This window comes from Protobothrops mucrosquamatus, unplaced genomic scaffold (genome assembly GCF_001527695.2).
Source record: "Protobothrops mucrosquamatus isolate PMUCROS unplaced genomic scaffold, P.Mucros_1.0 scaffold_33, whole genome shotgun sequence".
In the NCBI taxonomy this organism is placed as follows: domain Eukaryota; kingdom Metazoa; phylum Chordata; class Lepidosauria; order Squamata; family Viperidae; genus Protobothrops; species Protobothrops mucrosquamatus.
This window is the reverse complement of record NW_015386109.1, coordinates 167,913-189,032: the sequence shown is the minus strand read 5'-3', so window position 1 is coordinate 189,032 and position 21,120 is coordinate 167,913. Positions and strand designations below refer to the sequence as shown.

The following is a 21,120-nucleotide window of genomic DNA, read 5'->3' as shown; positions in this document are numbered from 1 at the left end:
TCCGCAAGGAGAAGGGCGGGATATAAATTCGAATAATAAATAAATAAATAAATAAATCACGTGATCACCTTTTGCAACCTCCTTTCAAGCAAAGTCAATGGGGAAGCCAGTTTCACTTAATGACCGTATTACTAAATAAACGACTACAGTGATTCCCTGTAGTAAGGTCGTAAAATGGGGCAAAACTCGCTTAACAAATGTCTCACTTAACAATGGAAATTTTGGGCTCTATTGTGGTCGTAAGTCGAGGACTACCTGTAGTGGAAAAAGCTATCCAAGATTGAATAAAACCTTGAATAATTGGTGCTCAATAGAAGTATTTATATTGCTGTTTGTTGAATTAACCAGCTATAAGAATAGCACCACTCACTGGCTTTTTTTATTGCTTAACAATTTAATAATGGCACACTTCCCCCCCCCCCCCAAGCTGGGTATTATTGCACAGAGATGCTCTGCCTCCCCCCCACCCCCCATCTGTGATGATATTGGGCAACATTGGCTCTTTGGTGCAACATTACTTTGCACCTGCAGCTGAATTATACCAGTTTTACAGATTTGGATTAATCCCAGGCAGACTGTTATTGCAAAGTGCTCTTATACTGTATTTTAAGCACTGTGTTTTAATATTTGCAGGATGCCCTGATGTCTGATGAGATGCTGCAAGCTTTGGGCGAACTGTTGCTTACCTGGAGAACAGACCCAGTAATTGTTGGTCAAATGGCTTGCCTCATCAAAAATCTCAGCCTTTCTAAAAACATACAGGCAAGTAGTTTTTCATAATTTTGCATATTGGTCCAAAGATTCAGTTCACAATTCAGCCACCTGGGTGATATTATATGAAAATGTTAGGCCTTTGCTGAATTCTCAACAGATATTTCTGATAGCGTACGTGGAATTGGTACGTTATTATTCATTCAAACTGTATTTTTTTTAATTGAACATTTTCGAGATGTTATTTTTAAGACTCACTTCTTTCAGAATTTATAACTAAAAGACACACCTGTTCCACTGTAAGGAAATACTGTGACCATTTTATATACTGTTCTCCACCATATCTAGAAATTGTTTATTTATTCTCAACCTATCTAGAAAACAAATCTGTGATAATAACATGCTTGAACAAAAAGAATTTTTGGAGTTACCCAATGCCTAAAAGATTATAGATTCAATGCTCTGGACATTACTTTCCAAAGGCAGAGTATTGACAAGAGGTTTACCTCTAGTTCCCATCTCTGCTCCTCTAACATCCATTTAATTGAATTGATTTATATAGGAAAAATACCCCCCCTATATTGGCCTTAATATTCTTAAGATATTAAGATGGCCAAAGCCATCACTTTAAAATGCACCTAGAATGATACTAGAAATTGATTTAAAATTCAGAATAAAATACTTATTTCTTATTCTTGCTGCTGTAGTTTGAATGAACTAATTAGACTATATACTGTATTATGATCACCCTGTATTGATCTCAGATTTGACTACTGCTATCACTGTGGAATGGATTTCTGTAATGGACATTATAGCAACCACTGGAAAATCTATAGCAATGGATTTTACACATGCTAAATTTCCTGGAGAGCCCACTGTGTAGAACAGGGGTATCAAACTGCCAGCCCGTGGGCCGGATGCATCATCCGGAAGCCGCACCCACCCCGTTGCTGGCAATGGCAAAACTGTCCCGATATGTTGCATGACGTCGCGAGTTTGACATGTCTGTAGAGAATTATTAAAGCTAAACTGGTCCAATCAATTTTATTTGAAAATCCTTATGATACTTTAAAAAAAGTAGTTTTATAGTGAAAAACGGCAGAGTATCAGAGTGCTAAATAAATTGTGCAATGTAATAGTTCTTACAATATTTAAACAACATGTATAGAAGGAAAGTTTACATTATAAAACAATGCACTGACCTGCATGCTTTCTACTCATGTTTATCTCTTCACCTATTTTTATAAAATGTTGTAGATTTCCTCAAATCTGCTTTCTGAAGTTCATGAGTACCAAATGCAAAATGGGCCTAAAAATATTGGAGAGCTCGTATTTGGAATGAATAAAAGAATTTAGAGGCAATTTATGCCATATATGTTTTAAGAAAGAAAACAATGCAACCGCAGACGGTTATTGCAGACATATGGATTTCTTGTATGATATTCTCTATCCTCCATTCTGCGTCCTTCTGCCAGATTCTAAAATAACTTCAATGTTGATTGGGGCAGAGGCAAAGTTTAGCTTAGTTGATTTTTGAATGGATCTGATATATGCCATAAAACCGCCGTGATGCTAATTTTTATAGCTTGAAAGAGGTTTACAAGACTGAAATAGTATCTTCTCTGTATGATTTACAGAAAATCCTAGAAAGTCCATGCATCAAAGGCCTTCTTCAAGCTATCCACAGTGCCCATGTACTAGACGATTCCCTTTTCTATGTGATATCTTGTCTTGCTGAACTGGTGAAGCATGGTAAGGAGACTTTTTTTTAATAATATTTTATTAATTTTCCAATTTTCCATTTAAGTATTTAAAAAGCAACGTGGTGGCTGGGTTAATCAATAGTTTGATAACATATAAACATCTTTATTATAAATCTCAAATAACAACATCAAATATTTCCTCTCTTTTTCCCTTAACATCTACTGTCTCGTATTTAAGCTAATACAGTTCTTATTATATCAACTCAGTAAAAACATCATTATTACCTTTATCAATAAATTTTTAGCTTATACATATCTTAATTACTTTTTACATTCAAACTTCATAAACAATCCATATCCTGTTATTAATTTTCTCCCAATTTTTAGTTTCCCATCAATATTCCAATTTAACATTTGATATTTATAATTTTCAGGCTTTAGGTAACCAAAATTTCCCTTATCTCAACTCATAACAGAATAATATTCAAAATACACATTTTATTTATTTGAATATAGTCTTGTTCTATTTCCTAAAAGTTATCTATTTCCCACCATATTAAATCAGCTACTTAATAATACAATATCCCCTTTAATGAATATATAAATTGTCTGGGTTAATCAATAAATCAAACATATTCATAATAATTAATTTTTTTTCTTTTATGTCTAATTTTTAAATATTAAAGAGATAAAATCCTTATTTTCAACTAATTTCCAAATATTTTAAAACTAATGACCAAAATTCCCCTTATCTCAACTTCTCCCTTTAACTCTCTAATTAATAATATGAAATCCCCTCTAATAAATCAAAACCCCAATTTTCTTCAGCCTTATTCTGGCTTTCTTCCTTTGCCAGCTAGCCTTCCATATCAGTGCTTTCAGATCGTCAAATAGATCTCCCTCTATTATTATATATGTTATTTGAAATAAGGGAGACCATTTAGTTGCCATTTTTTTGGGAAGGACTAGCCCATTTGTATTCATTAAATTGTCTCCCTATTATTCCAATTCCCCATGATTGCCCTGATATGTTTATCTTCCATTCAATCTGTTCTTCTTCTTTCTCAAATTTCTTCTGATTTATATAGAAAGTCTTTCCCATTTTTAGTGTTGTCACTCCCTTTTCTGGATTTTCCATTAACTGTATTTGTTGGTCAATTGAGTCCTCTGTCTTAATATTTGATTGTTCCACTTCTTCTGTTATCTTCTGCGTTGTTAGTTCTTTGGTTGTAGTCAAAGTTTGGGTTTGTGTATCTAAGCTGGCATCTTGTTCTTTTATGTTAGGTCTTATTTTATCACAAGCTGAAAGAATGGTTTCATGTATTGCTTTCAACATGGAAAGGATCTTTTCCTGGTCATCATCCATATTCTTTTAATAATGTGTTAAGTTGAGGACTTTAAAATCAGATGTTAAAAATAATTTTATAACTAGGTATGGGACCTCTCTTTCACGTGTTTATAGATAGTCTTTATCAGACATGTCAAACTTGCGACGTCATGTGACGTTGCGCAACGTATCGGAGCTTTTTCGCCATTGCCGGCAATGGGGTGAGCGTGGCTTCCCGATCATGCGTCCGGCTCACAGGCCAGCAGTTTGACACCCCTGATCTTTATAGCAGAAGTCGTTTGTCAAGCAAGATTTTATAGTCCAAGGTATTTCATCATCTCATATAGTAACCAATGTTCCTCAAAAAAAGAGATAGGAAGGGAATTCCCCACATATAACTCTGAAAGTCAGTAAAGGTTTACATTCATAGTTCAAGTAGGCCAGCTATGCCACCCAGATGTTCTCTTTACAGCCGAGTTTCTCACAGGTGGTACCAAGGTCAAAAGAGTCTTATCTAAAGTCTGGGCTTTGAGCCAAGTCTCTTTTAGGAAATAACAAGTTGTAATGCCATACGTCGCCACAAGATGTCACCGATGCCGTTTAAAGTTTTTTAAATCCAAAATTTTTATAATCCTTTTTCCAATTGTATTTCTTTTTTGTAGATAAAAACAAAAGTCTCCAATAAAATAAGAAAATTTTTGGTCCCCAAGTTTCAGGAACATATAAATCCAATTAGGTTAAAGTTGTTCTTTTAGTGCTTTAATTCCCCTGGGTAGTCAGTCGCCGCTATTCTTAGAGGGTGGGATAGAAATTCCCTTCCCTCTCTCCTCACAGGGGGAAAGATACTTTGGGCAGCTTTTATAGGAAAAGAAAATACTTAGGATAAAGAGAAGATTGGATCTCACCCAGTTTCATCTGCATTGCTTTAGAAGTGCTTGGTGATGAGTTTGACTTCGGCTGTCTGCAGCCTAGTGACAAGCCATATTACTATGGCTGGTCTTTCCTCTGCCGGTTTGGAGGGCTGCCCTGGATAGAACAGAAGGGCTGCTGCCCTCCCGCGATCAAGTGGGGGTCCCATCCTTGGTCGTCGCCCCTACAGGGCGACTTTCGATGCTTTCCAGGGTCCCCCAGTGGAATGAAACCGAATGCGGAAGACGGAGCTTACCTTCCACCATCCACGGCGGCCGCGATAGCAAACCGGAAATCTCAAGGAGACTTTAATTCTGTTGCATAGATGCGTAAGCCTTTTTTCTGGCATTGAACATTGCTATTGATGTACAGTAAGTTTAGATCTCGTACGTAATACATATGATAGTGGTTTTATTGGAAACCTTTGAGACGCCAAAATATTTGGGGTAGAAATATAAATAGAATTATATTTAAATTTAATTTAAATAGGAGAGCCAGCTTGGTATAGTGATTAAGGCACCAGGCTAAAAACTGGCAGACTGTGAGACCTACTCCCCACCTCAGGCACAAAGCTAACTGGGTGACCATGGGCCAGTCACTCTCTTTCAACCCTAGGAAAGAGGCAACAGCAAACCACTTCTGAAATCTTGCCAAGAGATCTGCAGAGATTATTCCAGGCAGTTGCCTGGAATCAGCAATGACTTGGAGGAATTAATAAATAAAGCAAACATAATTTAAATAGATTTTCATCTCTACATACAGAAATCAATTTTAATCTCAGCAAACTCAGATTTCAATCACTAACAAAAATATTTAGATTACCAAAAATTTCTAAAGTACTTTTTGGTTTTAAAAGGAAAAGTGTAATATTTGCTTGGATGCTCTTTTTTTCCCTTTAAATATCTTTTCTCAATGATTTATCTCACAAAATTTCCTTCTTTTTTAAACTCACTTCAGCTTATAAAATATACATATATTTGGTGGGAGTCGGCAACACTTTGAAGAGAATGTAAAAAGTACAGGAAGTCCTTGACTTACAACAGTTCATTTAGTGACCGTTCAAAGTTACAACGGCACTGGAAAAAGTGACTTATGACCATTTTTCACAGTTACGATCTTTCCAGTATCCCCATGGTCACGTGATCAAAAGTCAGATGTTTGGCAGCTGGTTCATATTTATGACCGTTGCTGTGTGCCAAGGTCATGTGATCCCCTTTTGTGACCTTCTGACAAGCAAAGTCAATGGGGAAGCCAGATTCACTTAACAACCGGGTTACTAACTTATCAACTGCAGTGATTCATTCAACAACTGAGGCAAGAAAGGTCGTAAAATGGGGCAAAACTCACTTAACAAATGTCTGACTTAATTTTGGGCTGAATTGTGGTTGTAAGTCAAGGGCTACCTGTACTGGACAAATCATAAAACACTTTGGGACTGAAATTTCCATCGCTAAGCAATGTAGCCCTTAAAGCATGACAGGATATGACCGTACCACTTAGCAATGGGAATCCTGGGACTCCCCACTGTGGTCATGCAAAGATCACTGGATGTTATGTGACCCCAGGTGGCTCACAAACAGGTGTAATTGCAGAGCAACTTGCAGCTTTATCTGCTGACTTCCCTATTGACTTTGCTTAGGACAGGGGTGGGGAACCTTGGCTCTTTTATGACTTGTGGACTTCAACTCCCAGATTTCCTGAGCCAGTATGGAGTCCTAAGTCCACAAGTCATAAAAGAGCCAAGGTTCCCCAACCCTGTCTTATGAGAAGCTGGTAGGAAAGGTTGCAAATGGTGCTTCTGTGACCACCATAAGTGCAAGCCAAGTGTCCAGAGTGTGATCACATAACCACGGAGGTATTGGGATGGCCGGAACTTTGAGGACCGATCATAAATACCACTCGTTCAGTACTGTCGTAACATCAAACAGTCATTAATGAGTGGCCATTATACAAAGACTATCTGTAAGATCCACCCATTGGTCCACCCGTTTAGTATTCTCTACAGTCAAGTTAGCATCCTTGGACATGAGCTTAATCCACCATGGGCAAATTCCATCAAGTAATTCCTCTGTCAAATCATAGGAAATATTCTGCCAAATTTTGAATTAGTCAGATGCCACCTTGACTACTGTGGCTAGTTCTGGGAACCACATTTTGAGAGAGAGATTAGTCACCTTGTTGCCCGGAAAGGGCAACAAGGTGACTAAGTCTTATGAGGCAACTTGGTATGGTCCCTTTAGAGAAGAGATGCCTGAGGGAAGCGTAATAGCCTTTCTTACAATAAGTACATGAATGGATGTAGTCCAAGATCTATTCTTTATCACTCCAGAGTGTGAGACATGGAATAATGTTCCCAATTTCCTGTTCCTAATAAAAGTTTCCTCATGATAAGACCAATTGAACAATGATACCAGTTACTGAGGGGGGATGCCCTCAGTAACCCCCCTTTGCTGAATGTGTATAAGGAAAGGCTATGCATCCTTCCGTTCAGGATGTTTTAATTTCTCCACCGATTGTGATTTGAGAGGCCTACCGAGTATTTGACTCCGTGATTCAATATATTTACTTCAAATCTTCTACAGTCTTTCTCTGTTCTGTTGGGGGGGGGGTCTGTTCATTTGTCTATTAATTTCTTATTACATCTTTCTTTCTACTATTAGAAGGAGCCACAGTGCATATTGTAGCATTGATGGATGAACCAGGGATAAATCATTTGGTGAAATTAGCTAACCAGGTGGAACAAACCGAGCTTTCGTTCCAAGCTGCCTTTATGATCAAACACTTCGTAAGGCATGGTATGTATCAACAGGGAGTCTGATATTTATATTTTCAGCCTAATGATCAGCCTAATGATGACAAGTATTGGGTTAAAAAAAAAGAGGACAACAGCTTGAGCCTTGAAGTGCAAATCCTTTTATTTATATTTAGATAGTTTTAAATCATTCTCAGAGCATAATGGGATTATGAAAGACTTATTAAATGAATGGATTACAGCTGGATGATCGTCTATTTTCTTCTGATATACTAATAATGTAAATATAATTGACTACAGGCAGTTATTTTGTGGCTGACCACACTTGGCATCCTTGCCTTGGGCCCTTATTCTTCTAATTTAAATATGAAAATTTGTTTGAGAGAGTGAAGCAAATGGTTCCAACACAGCAATTAACAAACATTTTGCACCATAATAGAATCTTCCATAAGGAAACAAATCCTGTTAAATATGCGATCACTGCTCAAACATTAATAGATTTACTGCTGCAACTTGAAGTGATATTTAATTTGAAAAATCATTGTGGCATGAAACTTCTTTAAACCCCCTCTCTTAAAATAATGCATTTATTATTACACATACTATTACACGTACTAATTGTATCTAGAAGACAGTTACTACACAATTATGTAGTATTATCGCTGTTCTTTAATTTCCAAGTAGATGAAGCTCTTTAGGACATTTAGCACTTGTATTTTTATTTTACAAAATAAAATTTAAAATGAATTAGCAGAGCTCTGCTTGCTGTCATATATGACTTTATAGAAAACTACATTTATAAATTTTCAATGTTAAAATACTCTTAGCTTAACAAATTAGTAACCAGAAAAGCAAGCAGGGGCAGTCACCATAAGCAGAAGGACATCGTTATTTTGATTTAATAGTGCAGTGTAATTAATGGATTCTGTTCTGTATTTTTTTCCTGTTCTTCATATCAATTGCATAGAAGAGGTAGTGACTCTGTTAAAAACTCACATGAACCAGGTTCAGCAATATCTGATGAAGTATCTGATTCACCGGGAGATTCGTTTTCAGCATTTAGGCATAACCACTCTCTGCGCATTACAGAAAGGTATGGACTACTATGATCTAAAAAATCTCTATAAATCTTTCAGATAAAATAATGGTTCAAATTAAACCCCAGGAGTTTTATGCAGTGTCTAGCATAATAACTAGGATCACCGGAATTTACCAGGATTTGAGTCCTGACTGCTTCTAGTAATGTACAGTAAACAAACTCCAGCTTTATAAAGTTCTGATTAAAAGTTAATCTCTTTTCACTGATATTTTCATCAGACTTGTATAGAAGTTCATTTTCATTGTCACACATTTTATGCTTCTAAAAATTATTTTTTAGAAAAGGAGCATCAATAATCTCATAATTCTAATTCCCTGAATTTTTTTCCAACTATTTTTATTAGCAGCAGTAAAGGACTCAAGATGTACCCTTGTAGGGTATTGGTAGGGGAAGACCCAAGAGAGTGAAACCAAGCCAAATAGACAGACCAAAAGTGCAACGTATAAGAGGTCCAGCTAGAAGATGAAATTCAGAGTTATTTTTGTCAGAAGGTCCAAAGGCAAGCTTGGATCACCATAAGAGATGAATTTGGTTCATCCTTATAAGTAGAAGCCCTGTGGTTGAGCAGCTGAAAGTGGAAGGCTGGCTGTTGGAAATGAGGCACACAGGAATGCCTGAAATTTGTCATATTTCTGACTGAGAAAGAGAACAGGTTCTCTTGAGGCTTGTTGAACAGATGAATGATGAATAAGAAACAGGAATATGCACGAATTCCTTAAGAGGATCTTGAAAAATCAGAACATCAAAGCAGGTATTAAAACATCAATAATTTAAAGTTAGCCTATATTTCATGGTGTTACTAGAACTTTACAGATAGAATGTACATCCTTAGACAATACCATCAATCTAATGTCAAATAAATTTATGGACAAATGTAAAAGAGTGTAAAATTCTGCAGTCTAATACCTGAATACTTTCTGTCTTATATTAAGATCCAGACTTTTTGGCAGCATTCAGTAGCAGTGAACTGAAGAAGCACCTTGATGAAATCTGTCAACAGACTGAAATTATGCAAGAACTTCTCAGTGTTGCTATTGGACATATGGAGGCATGAGAGACACTTCCAGCCTGCATATCATTAGCCAACATGGAGGCCATTAGCCTCTGAATGGGCGGCTGAGCTAAGATATTGGCATCTTAGGTTTAACGGATCAGCCTTGGGTAAATCCACAACAGCTACATACAGAAATTATGATGTCCGTTATTTGGGTAGAAATTAAAGGGACATTTCACCCATCATGAGGCACGTAAACAGACTCCATTGAAAATGTTTGGGTTTATGATTATATCAAAAATTTGCCATGGTTGTCTTATCTCAGATGGCTGATTCACATATACTGTAACTGTTCGTTGTTTTGATGCATTCATGGACCAGTCTTAAAGATAGTTCTACTATACAGATGCAAGACAGATGGAACAATCTAAACAATCAAACAATCTAGTTCTGTTATACAGATGATGCAATTTTGTACCATTCTTGCTGATTTGTAATCTGCAGATCTCTGCAGATTCGGATTATCCATCTTGCCTTGGAATTAACTTTGGCAATATTCTTATTTTAATAAACTGAGATTTGATTGTTTTAACAGCGTTGAAATGGGGGAAAAAAAATCTCCGCCAGCAAATAATTATGTGCATGTAGGTTTTCAAGAGAAATTTGTGAAGTTTTTATTAAAATGGGCATTTCTAGAAAAATGTGTATTTATGTAAAATGTTTGTGTTGTTGTGACTATTTTAAGATGCTACTTGCTGTATGTTTGTATATAGGCATGAATGAGTCTTCTCCTTCCTGGTCATTAACTGATACGACTTCAGGGAAGGGAGCTGGAGCATTCCCATCATATTAGAACATGTGGAACAGGCAGAAATAATTGGAGACAGGTGATTCCATCAATGACAGTTGTTGAATCCAAAGGTTTCTAAGTGCGTATTTGCGTATTTGTATTAAAGTAGAAAGTAAGTAGAAAGATCTTCTGGAGGACATGGGATTATCTACCAAAGAGGATATACGGTACCTAGTTGCCCAAATAAACCTATTCAGAACCTGTTCCTATACGTATGTGCATATGCTCAAGAGCTTTGTACATGTCTGAATTAAACTGATTATTGTATTCTATTGGGGAAAAAAACTTGAATAATTGTATAGAAGATTACTGCTTTCTTTGTACTACTAAAATCTGGAAGCCACGTCCAAAGTTTGCATCTAATCTAGTTTTGAGTTGTCTGCAAACTTAGTAAAAATGAAAGTGTGCACATAAGTGTGATCTCCAATAACCTTGTGCTTTTGTTTTCTGGCCTTTGCGTATTGAAGATTGATCTGCGGGACACACAATGGCAGCGAAATACATTTTTCACAAGAAACAAAACATACTTTCCTCCGGCTAGTTTACAGGTGGAAGTGTCCATATGTGTTTCACCTCTTATTAAATTGGATTTTTAAATTATTAAAATCTAGTTTATAGGAAGCAACATAAACTGTTATAAATAACTAATATTTTAGAGGAGAATAATGTCGCAGGATGCAGAAGAATCAGAAGAGCCTCCTAAAATGAAAATGGTCATCTGATCCATATGCAGCATTTCTTCTAGGAATAGGCCAGTGATGGTGAATCTTTTAGAGACCGAGTGCCCAAACTGCAACCCAAAACCCACTTATGCATCGTCGGGTGCCGGGTGGATGTGGCCCATTGGCTGGCTGTGACTAATTGGGTAGGTGTGGCCCATTGGATGGGCATGGCTACGGTGGTAACGGCAGACTGGGTGGGACTAAAAAATTCAATCAGTCAATTCCAACTTTGCAAGATCTTTTTTTCCCCGCGAGAAGTTGAAATTGACTGATTGATTGAACTTTTTTTTTTTTGCACACGGCGGAGGCCTAAAGCGAAAAGGTTTTATAAAACCCAGCTGAAGGCCTAGGACTGGGGCAACAGCGCACGTGCCCACAGAGAGGGCTCTGACTGCCGCCTCTGGCACCTGTGCCATAGGTTCGCCACCACTGGAATAGGCTGTGTTCATCAAGGATTGTTGAATCTGTTCCTCCCATTAGACTGCAGGAAGAACAACTTTTAGCTCCCTCATTAGAAAATGCCTGAACTTCCCAAATAACTGAGTATCATCTATTTCATGTAATCATCATTCTGCAACACTATGATATCAAACAGACCAGGTCTTAGCGCTTTAGAATCAAAGATGGAATATCCCAGATGTCAGGCAGCTTCTGAACCCAACACCATTTGGTCTTGCTGGGATTCAGCCAAAACTGTTCCTCCCTATCCAATTCTAATGGCCTCCAGACATCAGAACAGGACGTCAGTAACATTTCCTGTTCAGCCTATACGATATGGAGAACATTATGGGTACATTAACTGCATCTTCATATTCCAAGTCTGGAAAAAGCTCATTGAATTCAAAGAATAACATTAAGCCAGAAAGCTTTGTTTTATTTGCTGAACTATCTGCTAACTAGATAAATTAAGGAAAGCCAAACTTGCATTGTTACTTATAGCCACATTTTTTATTGTTTATTTTGTACTCAACAAAATTAATAAATACATTATCTAAGATACAATAGGCTTTTTTTTTTCATTTCACCTATGAAAAAATAATGCTTTCAATTTTTTTTTCACATTTTTAAAACCTGTCATGTTATTTTATTTGTAAAAGAAAATGTGAGAAGAGCGTAGTGATGGCTGAATATACAGAATGTCCATTTAGGAATTACATTTACAAGAACCTGATACAGAAGCCTATATTTTGCCCCCATAATTAATAGTTCTCTGCAATAATATTTAAACCAACAGGTTTAAACAAAAAACACACCCCTGTGGCCCCTCCCTGTAGAGCAGTGAGGTGTTTACTTTTCAAGTATTGAATCAGTAAAATGTAAGATTCTTTGCTGATTTTACAGTGTGCCTTTTAAAACTACCCATCTTCAAAACAAGACAAAACCAACAGGCTCATTATCTCAATCATCCTGTTATTGTTAATCTAGTTACCCTTTTCTTCAAGAATGCTGAAAATATCAATTATGCTACGTGAAGCAATTTTTGAAACAGAAGACACAATTCTTCCCTAGTAGTGAGTTCTATTGATAGAAAGGCAATCCAAATCTATTTCCAATATATTCTTCTGCTGGTTTTACTACCTGTTGTCTTAAAAAAAAAAAAAAAAAGAAAGCATTCAAGAAATCTTTAGAAAATTCAAGAGTGACAAAAATATAACACTCCTTCATAGCATGGAAGGAATCCCATTGGCTTCAGAGGCTTTTTTCCCCGCCTTCGATGATTCATTGAGAGATGTCAGACAACTTCTGCAAAGGAAAGCCAATGAAGAAAACATTAGCAACAGTTCCTGTCCAAAAGAACAAACAGTCCTGTCATGGATGATGATCATGATGATGGGAGATGACTTGGATCTTATTAGTTCCAATTCATTCATTCATTTCATTTATTAGACTTATATGCCGCCCTTCTCCCCACAGGACTCAGGGCGGCTCACAGCATATTAAAACAGTACAAAACATTATCCCCAATAAAAACCAATTAAAAACAAATATTTGCCGCTGTGTGATATTAAAATAATAATTAAAATTGTCCCTATTTAAAATTCTCCCTAGGCCAGACCCGCTTGCTGAAAAAGCCATGTCTTGAGGGCGCGGCGGAAAGCTAGGAGATCCGGAATCGTCCGGATCTCGGGGGGTAGTTCGTTCCAGAGGGTGGGGGCACCCACAGAGAAGGCCCTCCCCCTGGGGGTCGCCAGCCGACATTGNCGGCACCCTGAGGAGGCCCGCTCTGTGGGAGCGTACCGGTCTGTGGGAGGGAATCTGTGGCAGAAGGCGGTCTCGGAGATATCCAGGTCCGATGCCATGGAGCGCTTTAAAGGTGGTAACTAACACCTTAAAGCGTACCCGGAAGGCCACTGGTAACCAGTGCAGCTCGCGCAGCAGCGGTGTTACGTGGGAGCGACGACTGGAACTGCATGTAAAAAGGTCTCATGAGTGGAACAGGAGAAATAATATCTGCCAATTCCTGTTCCCTCTGAAGCTCTCCTATATGTTCTGAACACCTGCTGAAAGAGTTGAAACAGCAACTAAAACAGTGTAGGAGGTTGTGCTAGGCCTGCAGGGAGAAGGGGAAACTGGCAAAAAACATCACTCATTCTGTCCTTCTGCTGGTAATGCCACCATTGGATCAGAGTGGCTTCCTTTCGTGGGACAATAGCAATGCCACTTAGACTTATATACCACTTCACATTGCTTTACAGCCCTCTCTAAGCGGTTTAGAGTCAGCATATTGCCCCCAACAATCTGGATCCTCATTTTTCCATCGGAAGGATGGAAGGCTGAGTCAACCTTGAGTCAGACAAGATCGAACTTCTGAAGTGAGCAGTAAGTTAGCCTGCAGTACTGCATTCTAACTGCTGCACCACCACAATAATTCAAGATCCATGCACCAATTATTAAATGCAGAAATAGTTCCATTCTATGGTAACCCCACATAAACTGAACAAAGTTCCTGTTACCTAGAGTTCTGAACCTGAATAGAAAATTTTCACGAAATACCTAGCCCTTATAATGAAGAAAACTCTGCACATGTCAAAATCACTATTTTTATATATCTGTTACAGAAGCCTTGCTTTTTCCTACTTTTATTAAAAGTCTATTTATCCTTTAAGAAACTTGCTTTTGTATCAGAAATAAATTTTATAATTGAAACAATTTTTTAAATAAATAATTTTGTTTGAAATTCAGATCTGTGCCCTCTCCTACAAGCCAAGTACAATTCATAATCAAGTTTCTGTTTCTCTGTCCCATTCCAGATGCAGGTTGATCTAAGAACCAGGATTAATATGTTTACTGCAGATTTTACAACTCTTTATTCCTTGCTCTTAATATACTCAAATGAGGCATTTGCTAGATTCGTTCCAGGGTGTGCAGGTTAGAAGGATTACAGAAAACATTACCTGCTGTCTGAGGCGTTTGAACATTGTCTACCTGAGGCAATGACCCTCGTGCCCCATTCTCTTCAAAGGCCAAGATGGGAGTCAAAGGAATGTCAGAACTATCTTTCTCTTCAGGACTCATGGCATCTAATCTGGGAGGTTTTTTTCCCATGGGTAAACTGATGAGCTCTTCAAAGTTTTCATCCTGAGTAGATACTCCATTTTCATTTGGATGTTTTTGTGGGTTGAGATTACTGAAATACATTGACAGGTAACATAACTTACTGATAACAAACCAGATGTTTATAGGAAAATATATGACTATTTTAATCCAATGCTTTTTAAATTATATCTGTATTTATTGTAGACTTAGTTTCCTCTACCAGAAACATTTAGCTCAGGATGCAGGCAAATTTAAGTAATGTTTGGGAAACGCCATCTGTATTCAACTTCATCTTCCATTTTATTGATGGAGATAGCACTACCCATATGGATTAATACCAACAGAAGGTGTTCTTAATTCAATTGACACACCAACCAAACTTTGGCAGGTGGTAAGATTTTTCTTCACATATTAAACTTCAGTGAGTTCACATTCATAAATAACATAATAAAATTAAATAACTGGATCTTTATAGTTGTTCCTGATGGTTGTTAACTTTGAATAGCATGTTTGTATAATCAAACAAAACTGGTATTATTTAGTCAATGTACAAATTATTCTTGAATTGCTGTACTAAATGCCAAGAAAAACTGTATAATTCTGAATGCAAATATTGCAAAAATATTTTCAAAAATAATAAAAAAATGCAACAAATAGAAAACCTAAAGAGTAAGTTATACTGTAGGTTGAAGTTGGTGCCTTCTTCCACATCTTTAAGTCCTTTTCTGCAAAATTTCCTGATATGCTGCCTAATAAAATTGTGACAGAATTTTTATTTATTTATTTGATTTTTTAAATCCTACCTTTATTATTTTATAATAGTAAATCAAGATGGTGAACAAACATAATACCTCTTCCTCCTCCTATTTTTTTCTGCCAAGTGGGTTGGGTTGACATTTCCTCTTTTGTTTTATTTCATGATGCTATAAAGGTTGTTAAAACACTGAGGCGATACTAAGTCTCATGTGAAAAACAATATTTTCTGTATATTGAAAAGTAGATATCAAATCTATGCAACTATTCTGTCACCTGGGACATTTCCCCCCCCCAATAATACAGACGAATAAGGACTTTATTTCTTGTCAATTTTTAAATAATATGATCTTAGTTCCCAAATACCAATGCTTTCAAATGATTTATTTGCTTATTTGTGGGGCTTACTGAGAAACAATATGTATGATACAGTAAAACATTTTGACACTAAATGTTTCCCTGGATATTTTGTGAGAAATAATACATGACTGAAACAGTAAACATCTACAGATAAGGGAAATAATTAAATTTAATATAAGTTTATCTCAGGTAGAAGAAACTTCTAAAACGCACCCGTGAATTTTTGCTCCATACTAGGATCATGTTTGGGTAGGGATTAAGGACCAAGACTAGAAACCAGGAGATGGGTTTCTAATCTATCTAGATAGATCTAGTCCTGTCATTTTGGGCCAGTCACTTTCTATGGCAAACCACTTCTGAAAATCCTGGCCAAGAAAACTGCAGGGAATATTCCAGGAAGGTTCTGAGAACTGGACACAATTGAACAGAAGGAGGGGAAAAAAGATCACGTTTCTTACCTGTCTAAATTTACTCTGGACTGGTGAGAAATGAGCACAGGTGTATGAACTACTATTTCCCCATTGCGTGGAGTTTCTGCCATACACTGAACCTGAGAACCCATTACAGGGCTTAACGGAGGTGTAGGGCCGCTCACTGCTAGAAAGAAAACAAACTGGTCTGTAAAACTGTATTTATTTAATGTAACAGAAAGGAGAACATAAGATTCCATAGAGAAACACAGATTTTCAAAACTCTACTCCCCTCTATGTCCCCTCCCCTACATGGGGGGGGGGGGTGTTAAGCAATAAGTGGTCATCAGAAGTAGACCATTCTGAGAAGTGGTCTTTTGGAGAGTTGTTGCATGCTATCCTAAATACAGTGTTCAGTACTGTTGGGGAGAAATAGGAAGAGAGCCTGGGCAGATGTTGCTTGCCAGTAAAAATAATAGTGAACCAGCTAGATTAATTGTTTGATTAACTTCCTATGCCTATTTCTTAATAAAGAATGATCCTAAGGCAAGAGCAAAGAGAAATTAAAGAGATCTGGTCCAACCTGAATTCTGAAAAATTGATTCCCTTTTAGTATTAATGAAAAATGCAATACCCAACTAATAACAAGTTCATTTTATAATAGCCTTTTATAAAATACTTCCTTTTACAACTTGTTTGCTCAGAAATCATACCAGGTAAATAGTGAGCTGACGTTTCAATTGTTTAATAAAAAGGAACTAAGGATTTTATTTCAGTAGTCCAATTATAAACAATACTGTGTAATCTAGATCAGAAAATGATATATCACCAACTATTCTGTCTTAATGATTAAAAGCAACCCAACTAATGATCTAGGACTTGATTAATTTATCACTGAAAAATTAATCACAGCTCTAATATGTTCCATTTGGTATATAATTATACTCACAATGGAATAATATGCCATTACAAGGATTTAAATGTCAAATCACTGACTTTTCATTGAATACAACCAGGTTATTAATGTTTAAATGATTTATTACTTAATTCTTTCTTATCCATGCTCTGAGTAAGTTTCAGTGTTAAACTAAATGCACATCAAAAGTCATACCTATTTCTTTCACTATCACTCCATTCTGTTGGTCATCTGATTTCTATAAAATAAATAAGATTTTATGTAAACATCTATTCTAGAAGAACAAAATTATAGAAATATATTTCCGAAAGTTCCATACATGCCTTCTCTGCAGGTTCTGATCGCCTAGTTCTTTTCATAATTTCCTCAAGACGCTACATAATGAAGAAAAAGAATACTTATAATGAACATCTTCCAGATTTATCTATAGCAGTGATGGCGAACCTTTTAGAGACCGAGTGCCCCAAAACCGCCCCACCCCCTGACCTGCCCCCGCTCTACCCCACCCCTACCCGCCCACAGGGCCACCCACCGCCCCCAAGGCCCACCGGAGATCACCTAGGCGGCCCTGCAGCGTCATGGCCACACCCTTCGCCCGCGCCCCGCAGCATCATCTGCACATAATGGGGTGCGAGGGCGGAGTCTTGTCCCTGCTGCCCGGCTGCCATGATCTTGGCTGCGCTGCTCCGCCCGGGCCATGCCCAGGGGCAACTCTCCTCCAGGGTGGCTGCTGGTGAGGGGGCCACAGGGGGAGGCGGGGCTGGGGTGACGGCGCGCGTGCCCACAGAGAGCGCTCTGAGTGCCACCTCTGGCACGCGTGCCATAGGTTCACCACCACTGATCTATAGTTTATAATATTTATTAATTTATTTTACAATTTATGGGCCACCCCAATGGAAAAAAAAACCTCTGGGTAGGTTATAATATGGTAAGGATATGAAAAATCCCCCAAGATGGATGCTGATAACTGTTGGTTAATTAAACCTGGAAAAATCAAACTTTCAATTATTTTCTAGATGACTTGAGGGAGGAAGCTTTATAAACCTTTGGTGCTAAAGAGTTCCAAAGTATGGGAGCTGCTACAAAGAAGAACTATCATCTTCTCCATGTTCCCTTAACTTCAGATAAAGAGGTAAGTCTTAACAGGCCTTTCTAAGATGTTTTCACTAGAGAGCAGATTTAGATATATTAACCATGAACACACTATGTTCAATACCAAATTTGTCTCCAATATACGCTGCAGTTACTTCACCACTGTCACTGCTTCCTCCACCAACTGTTGGAAAAGGTGGTGGCCTGCAACAATTTTTTACAAAATGAGCTACTCATCCTCCTTGGAATCAGCTGGAGGAGGAAGTAGCAACAATAGCAGCATAGGTAGTCAGTGAGCAAATGAACAAACATCCTCTTCAAAAGCTTCCTGCAACTCCTGCCTTTTTCAGAAATCAGATCGACTTACGCCTGAAGGCAGGACGAGAAGCAACGGGTGGAAACTAATCAAGGAGAGAAGCAACCTAGAACTAAGGAGAAACTTCCTGACAGTTAGAACAATTAACCAGTGGAACAACCTGCCTCCAGAAGTGGTGAATGCTCCAACACTGGAAGTTTTTAAGAAGAGACTGGACAGCCGTTTGTCTGAAATGGTGTAGGGTTCCTGCCTGGGCAGGGGGTTGGACTCGATGACCTCCAAGGTCCCTTCCAACTTTATTATTATTATTATTATTATTATTATTATTATTATTATTATTATTATTATTATTATTATTATTATTATTATTATTATTATTATTACTTTTTATTCCCAAACATGTGAGACTGGAGCCAAAAGAAAGAAGAGGCAATGGACGTTTGCCTGTGACCAGTGGTGGGATTCAAATATGTGAACAACCGGTTCTGTGTGTTGATGCCGCTTCCGGAAGTCCATTTTGGGCCTGGGCAACAAAAAATTAGCTACCGGTTCTGCCGAAGTGGTGCGAACTGGCTGAATTCCACCACCACCTATGATATATATATATATACCAATCTACTCTATATCAATATGTATATTATTAAAGAGATAACTCAAAGCTTAGCCATCACATCATGAACCCCTTTGGGGAAGGTTCTCTATAAGCTTGTGATCATACACGAAGGCAAGAGGCTATCTGATTCATGTAGATTACTGTAGGTTCTTCCCATGATTTGGAAGCTTGGCTGCAATAGGCTCTAAATCAGAAAAGCCTCCCCTTCATAGATGCTTCTGTTGAGCAGGCATGTGCAAAAATCCAAAAGTGGCATTATAAACAGCAAATGTAATTGTGATTTCAATTGCATGGATGAGAATGCTTCCAAAGGGTTTGTGAATCTCTTTTAGTCCTAAAGTTAAGTCCACAGAAGTGGGTGGGTCACTTGCCAAGTGAAAATGCACATGCGGTTGTCTGCAAGAACTGATTTCTGTTACCTTCTTTCTTTCTAAGCGTTCTTGTTCTTCTTTTTGGAAATGCTTTTCACGCTCCAGTCGGATCTGGTCTTCTCGTAGCCGAGTTTCCTTTTCCTTCTAAATTATGGCACCAAAAAAGAAAATATGGGCATTGATGATAATATGGTAATCAATATATATTTATTTAGCTACTTTCACTTTTGCTTTCAATTGCTGTTATCCTAGAACAGACATGTCAAACACAAGGCCCGGGGGCCGGATGCGGCCCGTGAAGTGGTTTCATGTGGCCCACGAAGCCATCCTGGAAACAGTGAGGGAACGGCCCCCTCTGCCTTGGCCCTGGCCCAGGCCAGCTGGGAGCCAATGTACAATTGCTAAATGCTAAAATGCATTCAGTCTTAGCTCCACAAGGCTGTCTGGAAACAGCGAGGAACCAGGAGAACCTTGAGCAGCAGCCTTGAGGAAGTGGGGCTGGGCTTGGTGCTGCGGGTGCTCAAGGGCCAGGCTGGGCATTTGATCTCTACTGCCCAGAGCTCTGGGCAGCCCGCACCACCAACCCCCCCCGCATGGCCTGAGAGGAACAGTGAGGCTCCTCCAGTGGACCATGCCTTGGCACTTGCCCTGGTCCCACCCCCTTCTGCCAGAGACCCTCAGATCTGTCCCGCTCCTGCCCAGGCCCCCACAGGCACCCTTGAGGCGAACAATGTAGAGCTGGCCACGCACACCCAGTAGGCCACACCTACTCCATCCACACCCACCCAGTAGGCTGCACCCACCCTGGCCACACCCACCCGGCCCCCTGAGGGCAACCGCAATGCTGATGCGGCCCTCAATGAAATTGAGTTTGACACCCCTGTCCTAGAAGGACAGGCTAAGAGGCTGCAAAGACCCAACATAGTCGCAAAAGATATCTTTTGTATCCAAAGAGCAGCTTCTTTTATAATTGCAAATGAATCGACAATTTAATTACTTCTCTGTAGTGCAAACACATTTTGAAAAGGTGATGGGATTCTAAATTAAAAACTGTGTAACTTATGTACCTTCACTCCATAAAATTAGAATACCAGTATTTCTTGATTACTCCACTAATCATTAGCTTTTCTGATTGCACATAATCTGTTACTGTTCATGATTTTACGTAAGGTAAAAATTAAGTGCTCCCTTTTCTATTTTGCATGATATATTAGGAAAGTATGCATCATATGTTTAAGGCCCAAATCACAAATATTAATGGCATTTTTGTATCTAACCTGCAGGATGCATTCCAATGCAAAGTATAACAGCAGCTGGCAAGGTTCATAATTAACAAGATCAGAAGAAGCATGGAGAGGAAAATTAATGCTTTGCAATCCTAATAAAAATCTTCTAAAAAAAAAAACCTTCCGGGGAGGGAAGGGAATTTCATGAATGTCATTTGCATTGAAAAACAGCACGCAAATCCGATCAAAAAGTGCATTCAACTTCAGAAAGAACAGGTCCTAAATATATGGACAGAAGGAAGGTAATACTGTATAACTTTTTATAACTACCAGGAGTCTTTCCAGAGAAAATATACCAATATACAAAACCCACAGTCATACATATTTTGTATACAAAGACGTATCGATTGTAAAGGCAAAAATGTCCTCTGGAGTATCAGTGGAGGAGTGGCTTGCATA

General features: G+C 38.2%; 2 protein-coding genes across 2 annotated transcripts in view; one reads left to right on the top strand and one right to left on the bottom strand.

The window, feature by feature from the left end:
• The window catches only part of LOC107282199 (vacuolar protein 8-like), a 29,531-nt gene extending 18,611 nt beyond the window's left edge, over positions 1–10,920 (top strand). The window contains exons 10-14 of the mRNA XM_015809955.2: positions 634–762; positions 2,349–2,463; positions 7,311–7,445; positions 8,370–8,495; positions 9,434–10,920. Coding sequence (XP_015665441.2) covers positions 634–762; positions 2,349–2,463; positions 7,311–7,445; positions 8,370–8,495; positions 9,434–9,555 — 627 coding nt within the window. The 3' untranslated portion in view covers positions 9,556–10,920. The remainder of the gene's footprint in view (positions 1–633; positions 763–2,348; positions 2,464–7,310; positions 7,446–8,369; positions 8,496–9,433) is intronic.
• A 2,534-nt stretch (positions 10,921–13,454) lies between these two features.
• Positions 13,455–21,120, bottom strand: part of MAP7 (microtubule associated protein 7) — a 95,835-nt gene continuing 88,169 nt past the window's right edge. Inside the window, exons 13-18 of the mRNA XM_015809934.1 lie at positions 19,484–19,579; positions 17,367–17,417; positions 17,239–17,281; positions 16,176–16,314; positions 14,463–14,695; positions 13,455–13,568 (exon numbers count right to left, since the gene is read on the bottom strand). Coding sequence (XP_015665420.1) covers positions 13,549–13,568; positions 14,463–14,695; positions 16,176–16,314; positions 17,239–17,281; positions 17,367–17,417; positions 19,484–19,579 — 582 coding nt within the window. The 3' untranslated portion in view covers positions 13,455–13,548. The remainder of the gene's footprint in view (positions 13,569–14,462; positions 14,696–16,175; positions 16,315–17,238; positions 17,282–17,366; positions 17,418–19,483; positions 19,580–21,120) is intronic.